General features: G+C 38.5%; 2 protein-coding genes across 4 annotated transcripts in view; both read left to right on the top strand.

Annotated features, from left to right (window-relative positions):
• Positions 1-3677, top strand: POLR2K (RNA polymerase II, I and III subunit K). Its single transcript, XM_048940357.1, has 4 exons — positions 1-121; positions 1441-1504; positions 2206-2298; positions 2721-3677. The coding sequence occupies exons 2-4, from the start codon at positions 1444-1446 to the stop codon at positions 2741-2743; spliced, it is 177 nt and encodes a 58-aa protein (XP_048796314.1). The 5' UTR covers positions 1-121; positions 1441-1443; the 3' UTR covers positions 2744-3677.
• A 263-nt stretch (positions 3678-3940) lies between these two features.
• SPAG1 (sperm associated antigen 1) overlaps positions 3941-19521 on the top strand; it is a 37285-nt gene continuing 21704 nt past the window's right edge. The window contains exons 1-10 of one of the 3 annotated variants that reach the window (XM_048940344.1): positions 3941-4053; positions 4414-4555; positions 5077-5236; positions 6886-7008; positions 9668-9735; positions 12018-12136; positions 12598-12703; positions 14788-14918; positions 16000-16106; positions 18467-18629. In XM_048940344.1, coding sequence (XP_048796301.1) covers positions 4434-4555; positions 5077-5236; positions 6886-7008; positions 9668-9735; positions 12018-12136; positions 12598-12703; positions 14788-14918; positions 16000-16106; positions 18467-18629 — 1099 coding nt within the window. In that variant the 5' untranslated portion in view covers positions 3941-4053; positions 4414-4433. Of the gene's footprint in view, positions 4054-4121; positions 4556-5076; positions 5237-6885; positions 7009-9667; positions 9736-12017; positions 12137-12597; positions 12704-14787; positions 14919-15999; positions 16107-18466; positions 18630-19521 lie in introns of those variants that run through there. The other 2 variants (XM_048940342.1, XM_048940345.1) reach the window with 2 other exon arrangements.

Raw genomic sequence — 19521 nt, 5'->3', positions numbered from 1 at the left:
CCCCCGGCGCTGCGCAGTGACGTCATCATTCGGCGCCGAGAGGACGGCTTGGCGTGTGCGGACCGGTGCCGCTTCCGGCTTTTCCCTGCCGGGCTTGCGGTGGTGCTCTTCGTGGTGAGAGGTGAGTGGGGAAAGGTCCGCCCGAGCCCGTTAAGCCCGTTAAAACCCCTGAGTGTCAGCGGTGAGGAGGCGTGCCTGGCGCTAAACCGAGGCGGGTCTGGGGGGGGGCTGCCTGGCGCCGTTGTTTTCAAACGCCAAGGAATGACTGCCAAAATCTAATTGTAATCTACTGGTACAACGTGACTATATTGCATGTATATTAAGGTTCTACTGTGGTAGCAATAAAGCAAAGCCTTATTTAAAAGTTACAGCGTTTAATGGATTATCTCGAATTATCTTGAAGGAAGTGGCATAATAGGGAGTTTTGCAGGGGGATTTGCCATTTACTGATCAGCCTCTCACCAACAAAGAATGAAGTATTTCTGTCATTCTCCAGTTTTCAAGCCAATAGTGCATTTAGATGGGGACAAACTGAAGGTCGGGGAGATGTACTAGGAAATCAAGCAGAAGTGCCCCATAACCAGGCTCAGCAACCTCAAAGAAAAACAAACCCAAACATGAATATATTTGTATTCTAGCCTAGATTTACACTGGGAGGGGAAAAAAAGAGTGCTTTCTTTCTCTATATGGTCACAACTTCAAAATGTATGTCTGCAGCAGTGCTTCCATGTTAGATTGGGGTTGCTAAAAAATGAAATGTTTATGGAGTAGTTGTCTGATACTGTGAAGAAATACTTGAGTCCAAGTAAGGTTGAACAACCTAAACTATTACAATAAGACGTGAACTGATGCTTGGAGAGTACTACTGGTTATCTAATAGTTGACCAATTGGTAATTCTTTTAGAATTTTCATTGAATTTCTTCTCCCTTGCCTCCGTTTATTCATTTCTATTTAATGGCTATTATTCTACCTACAGACAGCTCCCAGGATTTCTAATTAATTAGATCAAACAGTGTAAAGGTAGATTGGGGTATCTAGTGCTAGGACAGAGAAAAAATTGAGTTAGTTTTGTTTCCAGCAAGGTAAAAACTCTTACCACCAGCAGAAGGAAGGAAAAAAAAAAATATATTAAGTGAGCATTACTGTTTAAAATTCTCTTTAATATAAAACAATGTGCAGCCTCCATCTTCAGAGCTTTTTGACAGCTGATTGTAAAGACCTGAGCTGACTGTTTTGAGGAGGAAGTTGAACTAGATGAATTTCTGAAGTCTCTTCCAATGTGAATCATCTTACGTAGCATGTATCAACCACAGCTTGAATATTTTTATATTTATTTTAAAATAAGTTTTTCAATTTCTGTCAACTTCAGGTGGAAATATTGAAATATTTATGTAAGCCAACAACAAAAACCATGTATTTTGTTTGTTGTTTTTGTTTAGAACATGGATTCACAGAAGGACGTTCAGCCTCCAAAGCAGCAGCCAATGATTTACATTTGTGGAGGTAAAGAATAGACGTTAATGATATCTGATGCTCTAATAATGAGGAATAGTGCTGTGGAGTATAGAGATCTACATAACTGTGTTGTGGATGCTGATGATCCATTAGCATTATGCACTGATGCTCCCACGCACGTGGACTACCTGTGGATATCGATATGGAAGTCATTCACTAGAACTTCTGTTGCTTTGTGGAGGTCCTGCGTTTCTAGAGGATGATAGTGGAACTTTTATTTATTGCATCTTAGACCCAAGGTTTTTTGGAAATACAGTGTTGTCACTCAACTTTTATTAATGTGCAGGAGTCACATTTTCTCTTACCTATACGTAAGTTAACAAAGTGAAAATTGGAGCTTTTGAATAGCCCCTTTAAAGACCTCTGAAAAATTTTTGCTTAGGAAGATAAACTTGGTGTCTGAGAGGGGCTGAGATGAAGGTTTCATTAGTGGAGTTTTGACTGTGGAATGTATTCTGTACAATAATGTTTAGATAATTTTTAGCAATATGTTTGCCAATCCTTTTTTTTTCCTCTTAACAGTATATTAAGATAATTCTGTTACTTATTAAAATTCAGTGCAATTATTTTCTATTATGCTTTATTTGCCAGTAAAAAGAATTTGAGCATTAGTATTTCTGAAAGTTATCTGTGCTTTAGCAGTACTGTTTTTGCTCATCCGTTGCCATTCTCTTTCTCCATCATATCAGAATGTCATACTGAAAATGAAATAAAGGCAAGAGATCCAATCAGATGCCGAGAATGTGGGTACAGAATAATGTACAAGAAAAGAACAAAAAGATGTATCCTTTTGCAAAGGGAATTGAATGCATTTGGGAAGCCGTGGGGGCAAGGTGTGTAAGAAAACTGAAAATGAGAGTAATGATGCAAGGATCCTTCAAGACCAAAAATCAACACATCAAACTACCATAGGGACACCTCTGGAGTTTAATTCAGGACCTTGTTTTTTGGTACTTTTAGTTTTCCATTTTTTAAGAAAACTACAGTTAATAATCTTGTGAATACTGTGAATGTTTGCTATTATACAGCCTTTTAAAAAGGGAAAGTGTTAGAGGGTTAATTATCAGAGCATTTCAGAAATTATTTATACAGTTACTTGTGACTTCAGATTTATGCATTCTCTCTTCTCGTTCTCCCTGACCCCTTTCCTCTCCTGGATCTTTTTTGAACTGCAACACATTTTTCTTTAACTGCACAATTCCAGTGGTGGTTTTTGATGCCCGGTGATTTGACCTGAAGATGCATTAATTTTATACTTCAGTATTTCTGGCAACTTTGCTCTGTAAATCCATTGGTGTATAAATGCATAATTTTGTGGTTTAAGATATTTAAATATTAAACTTTACTGTATTACTTGTCATACCATCACAATTCTATCTATAATACTTTCAGAAGCGGATTTGTTACTTAAATTTTAATCTGTTAAATTCATTAGTATTGTGTTCATTTTTGAGTTAAGTGCTAACCTTGTTTTCACAACTCTTGCCTAAACCTTACCTGTGTTTTAACTCTTTTCAATGTTTTTTGGACTCCTGTGAACTACATAAAATCTTGGTTTGAATAAATCCCAGTGAAGACATATTGAAGGCAACACAAAATCAGGTCTGAAATTTGGATTTGAACTCGACAGGACCTAAATCAGGATAAAAATTATATGCATAAATGCAAATTCTTAGTCTGCTTTGTGACCTTGCTTGTAGTCACCAAAATAAGTAGGTCTGTAGTATAAAGATGAGGTAAAACTGAAATAACATCATTTTGCTTTTGTCATGAGTCCGTAATAAGAAGTGGTTGTTGTTTTGTACTGATAAGCCCAAACCTTTTGCGTTCCTTTACCTGTTCAGAATATTTGCTAAGTGATACTAAAATACCCATTGTGCTGATGTGTCTTAGAAAACACTGCTGCTTTGTGTCTGATGCTAATTCAGCCTGATTAAATGCTTGCAGATCTAAATTTTGATGCTAGTGCTGATGACGCTGTTGAAAGACAAAAGTGTCGTTTCACTGCTGTCAGTACAGTATGATACCGCTGCTGGGGAGTGGGCAGCCTGCTGCAGAAAGCACATGGATGGGTTTTAGTGAGGGTAATGTAAGGTTATGAGCAGTGGTGAGGCTCAAGGCACTTGGAAGAGTATCGGACCAATTTAGACTGAATAAAATACACTGAAAGCAAACCAGTGATGTTTTATGAAACCAGAAACCCAACTGCCATACTTCTGAAGAGAATACCCTGAAGTCAAATCATTTTTAAGACCAAAGAACCTTTTCATTTATCAGTACAATGCTGGAAATTATATTTAATAAAATATAAATTAAAACAGTGGGACGCGTTTCTAATAGCCAGAACGCTGCAGCGCTGCAAGTCCAGAGACCGTGCGCTGCCAGGGCTCGCCGCACCCCTCAGCCTATGCGCGGGAGGCGCCTCCTGTCCGCGCCCTACACCGCCGCGCAGCTCTCCTTCTCCATCGCTCCGTTGCGCATGCGCAGGCCAGGCGAGCGTCCACGGTGAAGGCCAGGGCTGTTCGGCGCTCAGACAGGTGGGTGTCGTGGGCCGTCGTGCAGCGCCGTTACCTCCGCACAGAGCCGGAGGGGCTCTGCGGGCGCCTCGCAAGGAGGTGGCTGTGTGGGTTCCTGAGCCTTCTCTGTCGATCACCTCCGCGCCGCCGGCCGCCATGTTGTACATAGCAACGGTTGCTATGTTGCGATTGCTGCTTCTCTCTGTAGACCTCTGAGAAGAGCAAGTTGTGTTATCAGGTCTCGAAATCGGAAATTTTTCTTTTGTAGCAATAATTCTACCGCAGATGGTACTTTGTGGCGTGAACACGGCTATTCCTTAAATTAGCATCGCTTCAAAATACATCTAAGTGCCCGGAGATTTTTTTTCTTTTAATGTTTAGTTACGGGTGATGAGCCAGTAATGTATTCGCTGGATCAAGGAACTACTAAAACATATCAAATACCTATTGGTCATCTCGACTACAAGTTCATTGAAAAATGTACAGACGTTCAACACCTGGAAAAGATTCTCAAGGTACTAAGGTAAATGTTATCTTTTCTAAACTTTATTACTAATTGTATTCCCATTCGATTTCTCTTGATCTCTTTGTGAGTTTCCCTTTTAAAAACTTGAAGTTAAAATGCGCTGTGAAAGTAATTGTGTTAAAAGTGTCCAGATGATTAAATGGAGAGTTAGAAATTCAAGTCCTCATTTAACCCATGAAAGAGGTTTGATAAATCATGCCAGCTTTTTCTCAAATTTTGCTACTGCGTTTTTACAGAAGCACATCTTTCCTATTTGTGGCAATATCAAGTGCTATGCCTGTTCCACTGTTGCTGAAAATTACAGTGACATTTTTTGTGAGTACCTGGAACTGTGTTTGTATCTCTGCTGGAAAATGCTTAACTGAAATTTTCTGATCAAAATCAAGGGGTGATAGATTTCAGTTGCAACAGGAAAATAGCACTCTATAGTCACTGTATACAGAAAAATAGGGACGTTTGTGGGGAGTGCAGCATAATTTAGTTCTCTTGTGTAACTTACACATGTGTTCATTTCAAAGGTCTGGTGAAGAGGGATGTTATCCTGACCTGACATTGTTTTGTGAAAAGCGTATTGAACATTTAGCTCCAGGGAGCAGAGTTCTCAGAAAAGATAAACCTGCAGCTACAGCAGCTGATTTTACAGCTGAAGAATGGGAAACAATTAATGATGAACTGATGGTACAGTATGACTCTAATTTATAGTGGTCAGTAATGTAATCTCTTTGTTTTATCAGTCGTGAGTGGTTGTTCAACCGCATCTTGTGATTAAGTAGAAAGTGATTATTTGATTAACTGAGGTGAGGAAATGATAGAAAGGTTCTTTTGTGGTTTTCTTTTTTAATATTTATTGAGATAATGCTAATGAATCTTTAATACCCATTATAACTCTACAGAACATATTTGTTTTTGTTATTCATTTGAAAAAGCTCAAAACAATTGCAAACTGCGTATAGGAAAAGCACTTTCCACAATCTGTTCATGAAAGAGCAGATGACTTTTCTATACTGTTCAGTGTAGGAACTGAAGATCTCTTTCTCCAACTGAAAATATTGAAGAGGTCTAGATGGGCATTAGCATTTTAGATTATATTATTTTATCTGAAAAACAGAATCTCTTGTAGTGTCATTCCTCAGTAGCTTGTCTTGCCTGTGATAGAAAATCCAGATGTGTACATTACAGAATCACAGAATTGTAGGGGCTGGAAGGGACCTCCAGAGATCATCGAGTCCAGCCTCCTTGCCAAAACAGAATCCTTACAGTAAGCTGCACACGTAGGCATCCAGGCAGGATTTGAATATCTCCAGAAGAAACCACAACCTCCCTGGGCATCCTGTTACTGTGCTGTCACCCTCACTGTGCAGAACTTCCTATGCTCCAGTTTATGGCCATTTCCCCTTGCCCTGTCAACACAGACCACTGAAAAGAGCTTAGGCATTGTCCCACACTTAAGATATTTATAAACATTAATAAGGTTCCCTCTCAGGCTTCTTTTCTCAAGGCTGAACAGACCCAGATAACCCCGCCTTTCCTCAAAGGAGAGATGCTTCAGGCCCTTTATCATCTTTGTGGCCCTCTGCTGGTCTCTCTCCAGGAGATCACTGTCTTTTTTGTACTGGGGAGCCCAGACCTGGGCAGAGTACTCCAGGTGAGGCCTGACAAGGGCAGAGTAGAGGGGGAGGATCACCTCCCTTGACCTGGTGGCCATGCTCCTTAAGTAGTGAAGTAATGCTTTTTATGGCCCAGAAACAAACATGCTTTGAATTATGTAGGAGAAAGTGAAGCAGCAAAACTAATCTTATGAGAAACTAGGCAAAACTATTTTTAAATACATTATATGAAAAGACGGGTGAATGCTTTTTGTTGCTTTCTGAATCTGGAGGGTTACAGGCAACTTTGTTCATAGCATGTTCTAATCAAATTATGCTATTTCTTTTTGAGACTATTTGTTTCCAGTCTTTTAAGGATGATTCTCCAAGTGCTTCTGAATGATAAGAAGCACTTCTGCTTTTATTTTTGCATGTTTCTCTTATAATGGTTCCCCTTTTTGGACTCTAAAAGATGATAAAGGAAGGTGTACTTGTACTCTGTTCATCATTAAGTTTTCTTGAATTGGCAAAGTTATGAACAGAAATAACCCTTTTAATTTAAGGAACTTAAGCTTATGTTTAAGCTTTTTAAGCTTGATTTTAAGCTTGATTTTTAATCTTCCTCTGAATTGCTTTTCCTTATTAAGAGCTTTGTATTGTAAGGATAGTTGCAGGGTCATTGTAGACTACGATGTGTATCTGTTGTACAGCTTTGTGGTATGGATTCTTACTTATTTTCAGAGCTGGGTGGCAGAAATGAATGAAGATGATAAGCCACAGGTTTTGAAAACAGGCACATTGCATGAAGGACAAGATAACTTGCCCCCTATTCGTTGTTCCAGCAGCTGTCTTCCTGCTTTCCAGGTATCTCCAATTTTCTAAAACAGTATTTTTACATAAGTATGTTAATGATGTCTTTCTAAGATCAGTAAATTCAGATTTTAAGAACTTCTATCCCTTGAACCTCTAGATTTATTTTATTAACCAGAAAATAAAACCCTTTAAGCTGTCTAGTAAGAGACCAATGCTTAAACAAAGCTGCCTCTTACATACTGGCATGCATCTTGTAACTATCTTTTAATCTTGATAAAGAGTTAATTTCTGAAGCAAATCTTAAACACCCTTTTCTATGTACAGTTCATGTTTCAGTAGTGTTAAACGGTATATACTAGGTTTATTTTGCAGGCGTTTTTTTTTTTTACTAGTGTGGAGTCATGGGACATATTTTCTACAAATGAATGAAGAGTGAGCTTTATAACAGAATTTCCCTCTCTTACAGAAGTTTCTGTATTAATAATCCTGTTTTTTTTTCACACTGCCTTGGATTTTGAGGTTACATGTATACTGCAAAATAAAAGAGGATCAGGAAGACAGCTTGATTATTTCTGTTTCTGATTGTCCACATTGCTTAATCATTAGTTTTGCTCACTTTCTCCAGGACAGAACTAAACCACATTCTAGAAGTATGGGCTTAGAAGTATTCACTTCCACTAAGCAGTGTGGATGAAATTTCAGCAGATGTAGGTTCTTTGCCAAACACAGTATTACAGTGCAGGACGTGCAACACACATTGCAAGTTTTGTTTTAGGAAACTCTTCTGTGATGTTATCTATACAGCCCTTGTATTATTTTGGATATTCCAAATTGAAAAAGAGTACTGGTTAGCTGGCTTAGAATAGTAACTTCTATCACAAGGGACCCAGCAGATATCCAAGGACAAGTTTTTGCATCTGAACTAAATCCAGTCTGAGCTCCATTTTTTGGTCCAAAAATTATTCACTGAGCTACAGACGCTGTGGGATCCGTGCGTTGAGAGTTCTACCAAGAAACATGACAGTGGCAGAGGATTTTTTTGGTTTTCTGCCTATAATACCAAGTACCAGAGAAACGTTAGCACAGCATGCAAGCATAACCTTTTCCTGAGAGGCTCTTGGATGAGAAAAAATGAGAAATTCCTGACTCTGCTGTAGCCATGGTTTGGTTACAATGACCTCAAGAATTTGAGACCTAGCATGTTAAGGATTTTTGAAATTTTGCATCAACACTTCTGCTGTATTCCATTAAAGGACACATTGTAGTTCTCTTGCTGTATTAAAGTTGCATTTGTGTGTAATACATCATGAGTTTTCTTCTGAGTTTAACTATATGCTCATTTAAGCAATGTACTTACATTTGAAAAAAGCTTTGTAACGTACAGAATGCATACATAATGATGTCATTTTCTAGGAAGCCATATTTAGGTTACCTTCTCCAAACATGCATTAATCACTAAACGTGTTTGTCGTTTTGTCTAGCTTCTTGAACAACTGAGAACATTATGTGTAATTCTGGAGTCACATACTACAAAAGTTTATGTAACCTAGCATTATAGATAGCTGCAAGTGTTTATAGGAAGGCACACATTTGCATTATGTAAATTGAGGTGCTTATATTCAACTGCGGAAGTATTTCCTTGTAACAGTGCCACCACCGGTAAATCTAGTTTAAGAGGTTGCTGCTGCTGGTTTCCTTGGTTCAGTTTATCGCGTGTCACTTGCACTGGTACAGATGTTTAGGGGTTGCACTTTAATCTCTGTCAAATTGTTTGAACCCACATAATTGTAAATCTGCAATCCTACAAACAATTACACTGGTCTAACTTGGTGAGAGATGGATTGCAAAGGTAAGAGGAGGGTTGAACAAACAGCAAAGCATACATGGGAATGTTTTGAACTGGATGTTCCACAATGGAATCCTGTTTGGAACCACACCTTGTTGAATGTTGGAGTCAACAAGCAGGGAGAGACGTATCAGAAACGGTCTGGCAAAGGGGGAAAAGATGCCAAAGGTGACAGCTATGGAAATATGTTCCACTGGGATAGGAGATGGGTTGCAATATATGCCAGGTGAGTCAGTTATTGTGGTGGATTGTTGAAGGATAAATTATCCTAAGGATAAATTCTAGGTGAAGCAAATACCAGTGGTGGACCTTGTCTAAAAGTAAGAATGAGCATAAATCATCTTGGAAATTAGCTCAGTTGGAATGAGTCAAAGAAGTATAAAGATGCTATCTAAAAGTCAAAGCAAATGTCCATTTTATGCTTGTTTGGAAGCCTCCAGAGTCTCTGAGAAACTGTGCATTGCATTCTCTTGGGAATGGCAAGCCTAAAATGAGGTTAGTGATTCAATCTCAGCATTAGACATCTCATTACAGAGGCGGAGTTTCCCAAGAGTAAATAAAGTTCCTTGCTGTGTTGAAAATACAGTTTGGAAGATGGCAATTCAGTATACTTTTTAGAAAGAGCAGTGTCCTGTGTGAAAAAATTTATCCAGTGCCTCGTGGATAACAGGATGTGTAACAGGGCAGTGCAGAGAAAGTCTGATTACAAATGCATAAAGATGTTCATTAAAGCTACACAAATTAAATATTCAAGACTGTGCTGAAATTAGTTATGACTGTTAATTAGTAGGGATATCTATTACAGAAAAAAAAAGTGTTTTTTCTTTTGGAAATTATCTTATAGGCTGGCTGTTTCTTTTTCAGAATGAAAAGTTCCAAAACAAACAAAGAAATAAGAAAAATGTACCACGGGATTACAGTGAATGGGATAAGTATGTCAAATCCTTTATATTTTTATATTTTAATTTTGATTAACTCTTACTTACTTTATAATGAAACACAGTGGTTTATTTGTCCAGAAACACAGCATTAAGGTTAGTTTTTCAGGAAACTGCTTCAATGAAACTTAGATTTTTCATAACAGTTCTGTTAAATTGCAAATGATGCACTGTGGTGCTACCAACTGAAAGGAAGTTAGTCGGTATTTCTTCTATCCAAGTGGTGTGAAATATAATAAGTCAACAGAAAAATACAGATAAAATGTGATTTTGTTTAATATTTCTTCTTTTTTTTTTTTTAACATTCAAAATATAAAGCCTATGGAGGTACCTAAAGCAGGTTAGGTTATTAAAGATAGCTTAATTTATCACATTTTCAAAATAAAATAATGGTGACACATCACAGATTGATGTCCCCAAATTATTGAATGTGAAAGAGGTACAATTCTGTGTTATGGACAGTAACAGCTTCCCTGCAGCTCTTTAAATGGTGCTGTAGGATCACAGAGTCGTAGAATCAGACTGAAGATATTTCCAGTGCTCTTGGTGGGGAGCTTAATCTAGAGACAGTGAGGTTGTTGATGAAAATTTTTAATATCTCACTCTGCCACCAAAAAAACTCTACAGAAATCCTGTCTGCTTAAGACTTGCATGTAGTATATTGTCATAGGATCACAGAATCATTGAGTTGCTCAGGTTGGAAAAGACCTTGAAGATCATCAAGTCTAACCATGACCTAACCATACTACCCTAACTAACAACATTCTGTTAAACCACATCCCTGAGCACCACATCCAAATGATTTTTAAACACATCCAGGGATGGTGACTCAACCACCTCCCTGGGGAGCCTATTGCAGTGCTTAACAACCCTTCTGTAAAGAGGTGTTTCCTGATATCCAACCTAAACTTACCCTGGCACAACTTGAGGCCATTTACCCTCATCCTGTCACCTGTCACCAGTGAGAAGAGACCAACCCTGCTTTTGCTGTAAGCACCTTTCAGGTACTGGGAGAGAGCAATAAGGTCTCCCCTCAGCCTCCTTTTCCCCAGACTAAACAGCCCCAGTTCCTTCATTGCTCCCTGTAGGGCACATTCTCCAAGCCCTTGTCATGAATATGCACTCCAAAAACTGTGGCCTTCTTGCTCAAAGGTGGTTAAATAAGCAGGTTATCAAAATCATTTCTGCAACAATTTATTTTTCATCCTTTTTTACTCTGTATCATTTGAAGTAATCATTTTTTAATATTACTTGCAATTTTATGTATGTGCTCAACCTTTGTCCTTTAACATGCTGATAATAGTGGATTTTCCTGTATATAGGAAGTAGTTTAGATTATGTGGGTACACTGAAGCAGAAGTTGTTTAGACTATCCCTGACCAAGAAAGTTTTTACTTATTTAAAAATCATTGTTTTGAAGTGTAATTAATTTATAATGAAAAAGTGAAAGTAGTGAAAGATCAGATTTAAAAGGGAGCACAGTTAGTCTTACCTGAAGAGGTTTTGAATTGAGTAATTTTTCTGAATGATGTCCCATTTCAGAAATAAATTATTCAGGTTGTTGAGATTATTGTGAAAACAAAGCTATTTTCCATTGAGTCAGAAATAGAGAAGCGGTGTAGCATAGGAATTGGTTATTATGTATTTGTTTTGTAGGATTACAGCAGCAATTTTTATTCAGTATAAATTCCTAAGCACTTTTCAGAAGCTACCTCAGAGTAACCTTAGAAATATCTGAGACTGTTTGGAAACCTCTCTCAAGTTTATGCTGTTAGTCACATTGAAGCTGTGTATTCAGTGTTTTCAATAAAGGTTAATACAGATATTTGACAGGACTGGAATTGAGCCTGAAGATGCAGTTTTCATAAATTTCACCTGCCTTTATTTGGAGGTGGTGAGGAGGGGAGGCAGATATTTTGCTGATTTTTAGTTACTTGGTTTTGTTTGTTTTAAACAAGAAGGGAGGATGAAGGAATATTTGTTGTTTATTGTTTAAATGTATGTATGTTTACACACATTTGTGCACCTGTGTGTACATATATGTACGTATGTATGTTTGTATGTATGTATGTGCACATAGATATGGGAAAAACGAACAATAACACAAGGAAAGGAGGTAAGACTAGACATCTTTTACCTAACAAGTAATGAGTAATGGATCGCTGCCTTTATGCCTGCTTAGCTTTGGTTTATAATGGAAATACTGCACGCCGTTCTGAAAATAGAGGAATTTTCTTCTGCAACATTGTTGTATTTGTTATTTGTGTTAACTTAAGGTTCGATGTGGAAAAGGAGTGTTCTAAAATTGATGAAAGCAGTGAAGAAAATAACTCAAAAGCAAGATTCTCTATTAGACCGAGTCTACCTCTAATTGAAAAGAAAATAAACACAACTGGTAATGTCCTAGAAGCATATTTTTTAATTTTCATTGATTGTAGTGCTCTGTTGTCAAATGTGAATGCAAATCAAATTGTATTATAGAGATGTCTTTATTTTTCAGTACCTAGAGTTGCTAAAATTTCGTAGAAGTTCATGTTTAAAAATATAATATCGTTGTCTTAATAATTGCTTAAAATATTTTAACGTGCTTAGGTTGAGAGAGCTAAGTTAAAATATAAAGCACACTTCTGCTGCTATGATCCACTGCTAGAGGTTAACCAATTCATCTTGTGTTCAGAATGTGTCATCAGAGGGATCTAGGTTTTTATTATAGAAATTATAAGTCAATTCTGTCTTTTTATAATTCAGATTCTTTTAAAAATAATGAATATAACATTCAAAGTATTTTAGCTGACAGTATTTTGGTTGCATCTGTGCAAACTGGTGGTTGTAACAAGTATAAATACCTTCTTATAGGCATGACAAAGAAAGAGAAGATCTTTATTGCTACTCGGGAAAAAGAAAAGGGCAATGAAGCCTTTGCCAGTGGGGATTATGTGGAAGCAGTGACATATTACACTCGGTGAGTAAGCAGCTCGTTCCTTTATTTTAATAACATTTACCTGTGAGCATTGTTTTGCTAGCTATGGTGACAATTATTTTCAACAGGGTGAAGGGATTTTGCAGAAGAATCCATATAGCACTGTTGCATCCTGATTCTAATTTTTATTTATTGAGGAGATAGATCAGATAGATTTATTTTTAAAAACTGACTTAATAACCTGTGCTTAGGAGAAAGAAAAATAATTGTGTGTGACAAGCATAACTGTGTAATTAGTAGCAGTCCAAGGAAAAGCATATCATCTCAGTTTCAGCTGGGACAGAATTGTCTGGCAGGATGCTGTGTTTTGGTTCTAGGAGAAGAACAATGCTGATAATTCACCAGTGTTTATAGCTGCTGCTAAGCAGTCTTGTACAGAGCCAAGGCCATTCTCATCAAAGGGCCCACAGAGCTGGGAAGGAACAGAATGAGGACAGCTGGCTTTAACAGGCCAAAGGGATATTCCATGCCATATGGCATCAAGCAGAAAGTGTTTTGGAAGGGATGGGAGTTCATCTTGCTCTCTTCTGCTGCTCATAGGCTAACTGGGTATGGGTTGGGAGATTGTGAACAATTGCTTGTGCATCACCTATTATAAACATTTATATATATGTGTGTGCATATGTCATAACTGTTATCCGTTTCTCTATCTTAGTAATTAGTTTTATCTCAGCCCATGAGTTCTGCTTTGTTTTTCTGGATCCTCTCCCCCATCCTGCTGGGAGAGAAGGGAGGGAGAGAACAACGGTGTGGTGCTCAGCTTAAACCACAACTTATGTAGGCACTGGATTAAAAAAGTGCCAACTGAATCTTGCCTTTATTAGTGCTGTATTCTATTTGTAGTCCAGGATTTTGCATTTGCTGTTGTTTCTTGGGGTTTTTTTTTGAGCTTACTGTGAAGTTTGTGAGCTTGTTTCTCTGGCTTGTTAAAGCCTTACTTGTCTCTGCTGTATTATGGACTATTCCCCCTGCAACTGTGTATCAGCGAGGAGCTTCCTGGGAGAGCCTTCTGTTCCATCTTAGAGATGGTGGTGTTAAGTTGTATTGGTCCTGCAGGGAGGCCTCTAATAACTGGTCGCCAGTTGGACTTCATATGTCTTGTCACACTTCTTCGAGCTCAACAGTCCAGTTAGTTTTCTTTCTACTTTATTGCCCACTTAGGTAGTCCACATTTTACCTATTTGGCCATGAGGATACTGTTGCTTGCTTCGAGAATGTTAAACTCTACCGTGTCATGGCTGCTGCAGCCAAGGTGCCCAGGTGACCCAAAAGGCCAGTAACATCCTAGCCTGTAACAGAAATAGTGTGGGTAGCAGGACTAGAGAAGTGATTGTCCATTTGTATGAAGCTCAGGTGAAACTGCATTTTGAATATTGTGTTCAGTTTTGGGCCCATCATTACAAGATGTACACGGAGTTGCTCCAGCATGTGCAGAGAACAGCAGTAAAGCTGGTAAATGGACTAGAAAACAGGACTTACACTCCCTCATGACTGAGGAAATGGCACTGTTTCATCTGGAGAAAAGGAGGGTGGGGGGAGACTTCATTCTCTGCAGCTACCTGAAAGGAAGGTTGCAGCGAAGTGGGTGTTGGTCTCTTTTCTCAGGTGACACGTGGTAGGGCAAGAGGAAATGATCTCAAGTTGCTCCAGGGAAGGTTTAGATTGGGTGCTAGGAGTTATTTATTCATGGAGAGGGTGAGCAAGCATTGGAACAGGCTGCCCCACTGGTTTAATGATGAGACTGTTAGGTAGGTCAGGTTGATGGCTGGATTTGGTGATCTTGAAGGTCTTTTACAACCTAATTGATTCTATGATTTTTGATACTCTAAAGATATCATTTGACAGTTTGGCTTGAATCTATATGGATGAGCAGTGGGAGCCCTGAAGATAGTAAACATAGTTGGTGGATTATCGTCTCTGTTGTTGCAAGAAGTCCCTAACCACTTTGATTGAATTAGTATCAGCATTAATGTTGTAACAATACTGTTTACAGATTCCAATAGTACATTGCTTCTATATTCAGACTTCCTAATGATGGGCCCAGCATGATCAATACTCTTTTGCAGGAGTATATCTGTACTGCCCACTGTAGCTGCATACAATAACAAAGCTCAAGCAGAAATCAAACTTCAAGACTGGGACAGTGCTTTGAAGGATTGTGAGAAGGTGCTAGATATGGAACCTGGCAATGTAAAAGGTAGAGTTAAATATAAATGTGTCATTCTACGTATTATTTTATTCCTAGCAAATAAAATTGTTATTTGTATCCATTCATGTTGTTAGTTGCTTTCACTGAGTGGAGTTCCAAGTATGAAGAAGAAGGAAATTAGCTTCCCAAAGTAATTTTGACAGTATTTTGGAAGTCAGGGAAGTTTTAAGCAGTCTACTCTGTTGTTCCGTGATGGCTATTCCTATGCAACAGTGTGGAGCTAACTTCTGTTTTTTATATCATAAGTATATACCCTCTTATATTTGTGCAGTTGTTTACATAGTACCTATACTGAAGCATTAATTATCTTAAAAGCAACATGAAAACAATGAAAGTTGCTGGTTTAATCCTTTCTTAAAGTAAAGGCTTGAGTGCAGCTAACTGTATTTGCACGTGAGGAGTGGACAAATTGGAAAAACATGAGAAGATACTTCACAGTGAAGCTGGTGAGGGGTCTGGAACACAAGTCCTGTGAGGAGCAGCTGAAGGAGCTGGGATTGTTCAGTCTGGAGAAGAGGAGGCTCAGAGAAGATCTTATTGGTCTCTACAACTGTCTGAAAGGAGGTTGTGGTGAGGCAGGGGTCGGCCTCTTCTCCTGCATAACTAGCGATGGGACGAGAGGGAACAGCCTCAAGTTCCTCCAGGGGAGGTTCAGGTTGGATATCAGGAAAAATTTCTTCTCCAGAAGAGTGGTCAGACACTGGAATATGCTGCCTGGGGAGATGATGGGGTCACCATCTCTGGATGTGTACAAGAAACATGCAGATGTTGCACTGAGGGACATGGCTTGGTGGGAAATATTGGTGGTAGGTGGATGGTTGGACTGGATGATATTTGAGGTCTTTTCAAATCTTGGTGATTCTATGATTCACAAGTCATGATTCCTATCTCAAAAGATGTCATGGAATCAGATTGCTAAAAACAGTGAAGAGAATCAGTAAGCCACTCATTATGAAGCAAATGCAGAAATTTTAGAAATTGTTCTACACTTCATATTTATAGAAAGATAATGAATAGTTTTTCACTTTATGCTTTAAAAATTTATGTAATACATGCTGTTCCTTTGTAGCTCTGTTGCGCCGTGCCACTGTTTACAATCAGCTGAAGAATTACCAGGCAGCTATGAGAGATCTGAACACAGTACTGTGCATTGAACCAGAAAATGCTGTAGCTAAGGTAAAGATAAGTGACTTGCATATTACTTGAAAAACGTTGTAGGCAGTTGCAGAATAGTGCTTATCATTTATATTATTTGATTTGAATCTTAAGTTTGAGGACACAATTATCTACTGTGCCAGTGATGAGTTTCCCAAGAGCACTTAGGTGCTTGTGGTAGGAAGTTGGTACCTGAATGTGACCAAATCTTCTCGTACTTAGTTGTGAGAACCTGTAGGTGCTGAAGTCTTTTGTATTAAAGTAATCCAGGTGCCTGGCATATAGCTGCTGAACAGGCTCACAGTGTTAGTGCATTGGCTAAAATTTCTGTCGAAAAGATCCATTGGGATAAATACACTTGAACACTTTGATATGTAATTCACAAGAAGAATTCAAAAGAGATGCCAGACATTTTATTGTTGCGGTGGTAAAGCTAACCTGAAAGGAGAAGACCAAAGTTCTGTCTTTACTTCATTGTGTTCAGTGTTATGAATCTCATTTCTCGTCTGCAGGCCGGTAAAAAACAAACAAACCAACCTTGCATACTTTATGAATAGGCACCTAGGAGAGCAGGATGCTTTATTTGGAAGCTCAGTGTCAGGATGTGGTCCTTGTACAACTACTACTTCAGCTACTTAGGACAAGATTGGTTCTTGTCATTTCATTGGTATTTTCTTACGAGTGATTTACGGCTTTGAATATGGATACCACCTGCCCTGAGAGTTTTCAGTACTGGGCAATTTTGATACTAAGCTGCAATTGGCTTGTCCATCATGCTGCTACCCCTCAGTTTTGGGGAATTGTCTCATCACGTGAATTCTATTTGGTTCTTACTGCTGGCACATTCTAAAACGCTAGCAGCTTGCTGATTGCTTCTTCTTTCTGTGGAGTTACTTGACCACTGCTATTGCTTCCACCAGAAAAGTCAGAGAGATCTAAGCCTATATGTCAAATTAACGACCTTTGCATTCATGCCTGTTCTTGCAGATAACTTCCTAGCAAGAACAGTTCACATTAGTAGTGTGACTAGCTCCAGAGTTCGCATCAACCAAGGAATCTACTTACCTGCTTCTTTATCTTTTCAAACACATTTGTCTTGACTGCTAAAAGAGCTCTTTTGCTTTTTGTTTTACCCTTTATAACACTGAACTTCTCAGTCTATACTGACAAACTCCTCAGAAGTCTTTGTGCAAAGGCTGTGCTGAGACTTCTGATAATGGTATTCATTGTGAATACGCTCTTCAGAGATCCAAAAGCAGTGGTAACTCAGCTGAGTAATGCTTCTCGTTGCTGAAACAGTATCGGTTCTTTGTCCTTATCTGTGCCAGCTCTTCTGCCTTGGCTGAGACACCTAGAGGTGATACAGTGCTTGGCAGGACGTGTTTTTCAGTTCCTTTTTACTAGAAGGATACTCAAAACCCTCTTGAGCTAAACAGTATGTAGAACACAAACAACATGAATGTTTAAATGCAGAGTCACTGAAAGAAAGGTACATTGCATGTCAGTAACAGCAATTTTTCAATGAATCTTGGCTTTTTCCCATCCTTGTTTATCTTTTTCTTGTTGAAGTGAGTACTGAAACAGCACTTCTTTGTACAGCAGTGAATACAAAACCAGAAGGTGCTTAATATTAGGTGTATTTACTCTGTTCTGAAAGTGTGAAGTGTTGTTGGGGCATTTTTTTTTTCACTAATCCAAAAATATTTAAGGAATGAGAAACCTTCTGTCTAATTTGTAGATGTTACAAGAGAAACAAAATTTTTCATTGTTCAGCAGTGTCCTGCTACACTGCTAAGAAGTTGTTACCACTTGTGGTTCTCCTTCAAGTGTTCAAGTCTCGCCTGGATGCCTACCTGTGCGACCTACTGTAGGGAACCTGCTTTGGCAGGGGGGTTGGACTCGATGATCTCTGGAGGTCCCTTCCAACCCCTACAATTCTGTGATTCTGTGTGATTCTATTTCTGTTGGTTACATTAGTCTATCAAATATCCATCAGACACAGAGTTCTCCATAGCATAAGCACTGATAAACTGGTTTTAGGCTTTTTCAGAGTCTCTACAAAGCCTATTTTCAGTGTGGCTTTTCTGAGTAGACCATGCCAGATATCATCATAGCATGATATGTTTATTCAGCTATTTGGTTACGCTTAAGAAAAGAAAGATACATATTTACTTAGGTGCTTTATTCTGAGTTTCAAAGAGGCAGAAATTCAGTGTCAATCATGATTTTGATACTGACTGAAAAGTCACGTTTATTTTCTCTGGTTTTATATTGATAATATTTATCTGGATAATTCTTCAGGATCTTTTGTATATTACTTAACAGAATGCATTTTCTAGAAATAAAGGCTTTTGCTGTAACTTTTAATTTTTCTATTGCAGAAAAATCTGCTAGAAATTGAAAAGAAACTGAAAGAATTAAAGCCTGGATCTAAGAGTGAAGGCAGAGGAAAAAGAATACTTATTCAAGATATAGAGGATTCAGAAGGTGATGAAGAAAGAGAGGAAAATGCAGAAGAATGTGGAAGAAGCAGCAGAGATAGAAGTAATGTCATATCATTTCCTATTAATTTCAGTCTGAAGAAAAAGATTAAAATTACATTCACTGCTCAGAGTAGGCCTGAATGTATTGGGGTGTGATTAACTGCAGCACTGCTGAGGTGAGGCTGCTGGCATAGTTGGAACTCTTGGCTTCAGGAGAAAGTAAGGCAACAACAGCCATTGAGACTTGTGCTGTCAAGTTGTTTGGGGTTCAGCTGCATGTCTGGGCTCCAGCATGCCACAGAAAAACATCTTTGGGTTGGTTTCCACACTTTTTATTGGTACTTTAAGGTAATTTGGCAAGACAGCTGTGGCTTTTCTGTTTTCCACAGCCTATGTAACTCTGTACCTTGAAATTAATTCAGTCTGTTGTTTTTTCAGTTACCCAAATGTTCTTCTACTTACATGCGAATTACAGACTGTAAAGGCTGATTTAATAATGCACTATTTGCACAAGAGTTTAGGGAAAATATATCCTCAAAATCAGTTGTTATCCACTAAGTCTTCTCAGCAAATACCTTGGAAGAAAGGATGGATCATATCCCTAGCCCTACACATCAGTTAATTGGGGGTTGCTTTCCATTGGCACTATTCAGATGACTAAGTGTCTTTTAGTTCCACAGGAAGACTACCATCTCTCATCTGATGAAAGGTTAGGCTTTTAAACATAGGGAAGTTTGTCGACTGACATCAGTGTCATGTGTGTTCATGTTATATATTTAAGTTTATTTGAGATTAAGGTGGCAAGCATCTTCATAGATTACTGTGTACTTTCACACAGAAACGGAGAATCACACGGAATTGTCGGGGCTGGATGGGACCTCTGGACATCGTCCAGTCCAATCCCCTGCTACAGCAGGATGCCTACAGTAGATCTCAAGTGACAGCATCCAAAT

Source organism: Lagopus muta, chromosome 3 (assembly GCF_023343835.1).
Source record: "Lagopus muta isolate bLagMut1 chromosome 3, bLagMut1 primary, whole genome shotgun sequence".
NCBI classification, from domain to species: domain Eukaryota; kingdom Metazoa; phylum Chordata; class Aves; order Galliformes; family Phasianidae; genus Lagopus; species Lagopus muta.
This window is presented reverse-complemented; position numbering and strand designations above follow the sequence as displayed.

Coding starts and splice junctions, on each gene's coding strand:
- POLR2K (XM_048940357.1), top strand. CDS start 1,444: ATGGATTCACAGAAGGACGTTCAGCCTCCAAAGCAGCAGCCAATGATT. Junction 1,505..2,205: donor AATGATTTACATTTGTGGAG/GTAAAGAATAGA, acceptor CCATCATATCAG/AATGTCATACTGAAAATGAA. Junction 2,299..2,720: donor CAAGAAAAGAACAAAAAGAT/GTATCCTTTTGC, acceptor GCACAATTCCAG/TGGTGGTTTTTGATGCCCGG.